Genomic DNA, 2,883 nt, shown 5'->3' with positions numbered 1-2,883 from the left:
GAGTGCTTGCACTGCCAACAGATTATCTGATGTAACCTGGTGTATCCATAAATTTTGATTATGTATTAACTGAATCCCTTCATCAATGGCAATGAGTTCTCCAGCTATTACGGATAGAGGTTTTGTAATCTGCATCCCCAAGGGTAATAAGGGCTGACCTTCATGATTCCGCATCAATATTCTTTATTATAAAACAACATGGTGATTTTTTTTTTGTTTAATTATTTTTATAAAGAAATAGGTCATGCTGAAAACACTTCACGGATCATAGAATTGTAGGATCATAAAATTTGGATTTGTTCAGTTTTGTTTGCTCGAAAACAAAGTCGGTTTATTCAAAATATTGCATATTCGATTTAGTTAGCAACCAAATCGACCGAAAAGCTTTTTGGATCTGCACATGTGATATTATACAAATACAGATGCAATTATTATTGTGAAATAGCGCACATTTAATTTATTATATCGATAATAAATCCCCGTTTTGTTGTCTTAAACGCGGGAGCAGCTTTTTCCATGGGCCAGAAGGGAAGAACTGAACTGAAGCTGTGAAGAAACCAAATCAAACACCAGCAAATTCTCCTCCAACTGATGGGTTCCTATAACGATCGAAGTCGTTGGCCACGCAGTTGCAGGCTTTGGCCTTGGCGCGGCTTCCACAAATCCAAGGCACGATGTTTTCTGGTCGATTTCAACGATGGAATTTGCTCCATTGATCCTCCAGTACACATCAGTTCCAGGCAAAACCAGGTCGATTGGCGGCACCGCAGGCCCTGCTGCTGTCTTAGAAATCGAGCTCGAGCTGAAACATGCCCTGAACGGCGCCACAGCAGCCACGCTTTTTATCTTCATGTCCGAGGCCGCTTTGACGAAAGCACGCGTAAGGGGTTTGTAAATGGACGTATGAAGAGAGGTGTAGTTTTGAATTGTGCTGATTTTAGTGCCACCGTTTCCATCTTTGTCAAAAGTGAAGTAAGAATCCTTTATGGACAGGGTCTCTCCATTGACCCTAATGGATTTCACGCCGATAAAATACTCTACCGCTGCATCACCCACCGCGTGAACCGGCGACGTGCTATTGGGGTTTATGATCAGAGGCGTGGACTTGAGCAAAGGGGATATGTCGGGTTTACTCGACGAGGAAACGTCCCCTATGGACAACTTACCCAATCCCGACGAAGGGAGGCAAATTGAGAACTTATCAGGCAAATTCAGCTTCCCTGTCACCTGTTTATGCAAAGAAATTTGGGTCCTGGCGAGGCCTAACATGCCAATGGTGCCACTCGCCAGGCCTTTTAAGTAATCATTGCTCGAACAAGAGAAGATGAATTGGGGCACTTGTACATTTTCCTTAGCATACAACGTGTCCTCATAGTATCCCTCGCCGGAGAGGAATTCTTCGAATGGATTGAAATTGGTGGAGCCACAGGTGTTGTTGGTGCAGCCGGGGCGCGGGTCTGAACGATGGCACTCGACTATGCATCCCAGCCCCTTGGCCAGCTCGCATTTGCTCGAGTCACAAGCGATTGGGGAGTACGAGTTCGAGGTGTAATTGTCGCACCCGAACCACAAGATCTCGGCGCCTAGGTCGATGACCGTGTTTATATTGGTCCGATTACTGCCCATTTGGAAGGTGGTGTAGTGTTGCAGCGTTTTCGGGTCCTTCCGAACGGGAAGGTGTAGACCCTTTTGAGCATTCGCCGAAGAAACGAGAATGGCGAGCAAGACAAGAAACGAATAATGGAGAGAACCCATTGTAATTGCAAAGTTGGATTAATGGTTTTTTGGATGAGAAGTGATATTGTGGGATGGAGAATTTATAGAGTTTTGAGAATGTAATAACAGACAGATCATCTTTTCGAGAAAAGGTCAAAGTTGAGGGGTCGCAAGTGGCTGCTTCCCGAAAAATACTTGCCGGCTTTTTTCTTCTTTTTTTTTTTTCCCCAGATATCGAAATTTTAATTCGCATCGGGTGAATGTTCCGGTTTAATACTAAGTATCTTGCAAATCATGGAATTTCTATTTACACTTCATTTTATAGAGTAGGTCTCACATGAGACCGTCTCACGGATCCCAATCTGTGAGACGGATCAACCCTATCCATATTCATAATAAAAAGTAATACGCTTAGCATAAAAAATAATACTTTTTCATGAGTTATCCAAATAAAGATCCGTCTCACAAAATATGACCCGTGAGACTGTTTCACACAAGTTTTTGTCTAATATTATTTACATTTTATTTTATATATAAAATTTATTCACAAATAAAGTACAACTAACAAAAAAAAACATAATTTAAAACTTAATAATATTATAGATATTAATCACATATTTAATATAAATATTTTTTAATATGTTATCAAAAATATTTTAAATTTTTTAGTCAATATTTAATCATCTAATAATGATAAGTGTTTTGATCTTTTGAAAAATATTAATTTATTTTTAAAATTTTTGATAGATAAAATAATATATGATTTTTAAATATTTTTTTTATATTTTTCTAATTAGTAACAATATTACTCTGTCAAAATATCTAATACAATGATTAAAAAAATTAATTAATTTGAAATCAAAAAATTGTTATCATAGTTGAGTGTTATCTCAAATAACATAAAATAATTTTATATAACAAATTTTTAATTATGATTTTAAATAATTATTCAAATTATTAAACTTACTAATTTTAAGATAAAGTATACTAGGCAAATCAATATTTATTAATGGTCGCCACCAACCAAGGTCAGACACAGTTAATAATCTTTCCACGTGGGTTCACAATATCCATTCGTACAATTGTCTTTATTTTTTTAAGCCTCCCATCGTCATTTCGAATGTATGAATTTTTGTTTCTAAAATTTAATTAATTCATTTATGTGTA

The 2,883-nt window shown here is 37.3% G+C and overlaps 1 protein-coding gene across 1 annotated transcript; it reads right to left on the bottom strand.

The window, feature by feature from the left end:
* Nucleotides 1-270: 270 nt before the first annotated feature.
* Nucleotides 271-1,804, bottom strand: LOC140818567 (probable aspartic proteinase GIP2). Its single transcript, XM_073178569.1, has one exon. The coding sequence runs from the start codon at nt 1,753-1,755 to the stop codon at nt 493-495; it is 1,263 nt and encodes a 420-aa protein (XP_073034670.1). The 5' UTR covers nt 1,756-1,804; the 3' UTR covers nt 271-492.
* Nucleotides 1,805-2,883: the final 1,079 nt, after the last annotated feature.

Source organism: Primulina eburnea, chromosome 17, assembly GCF_022965805.1.
Source record: "Primulina eburnea isolate SZY01 chromosome 17, ASM2296580v1, whole genome shotgun sequence".
NCBI lineage: Eukaryota > Viridiplantae > Streptophyta > Magnoliopsida > Lamiales > Gesneriaceae > Primulina > Primulina eburnea.
The sequence above is the reverse complement of the archived record's forward strand: the minus strand, read 5'-3'. Positions and strand labels throughout refer to the sequence as shown.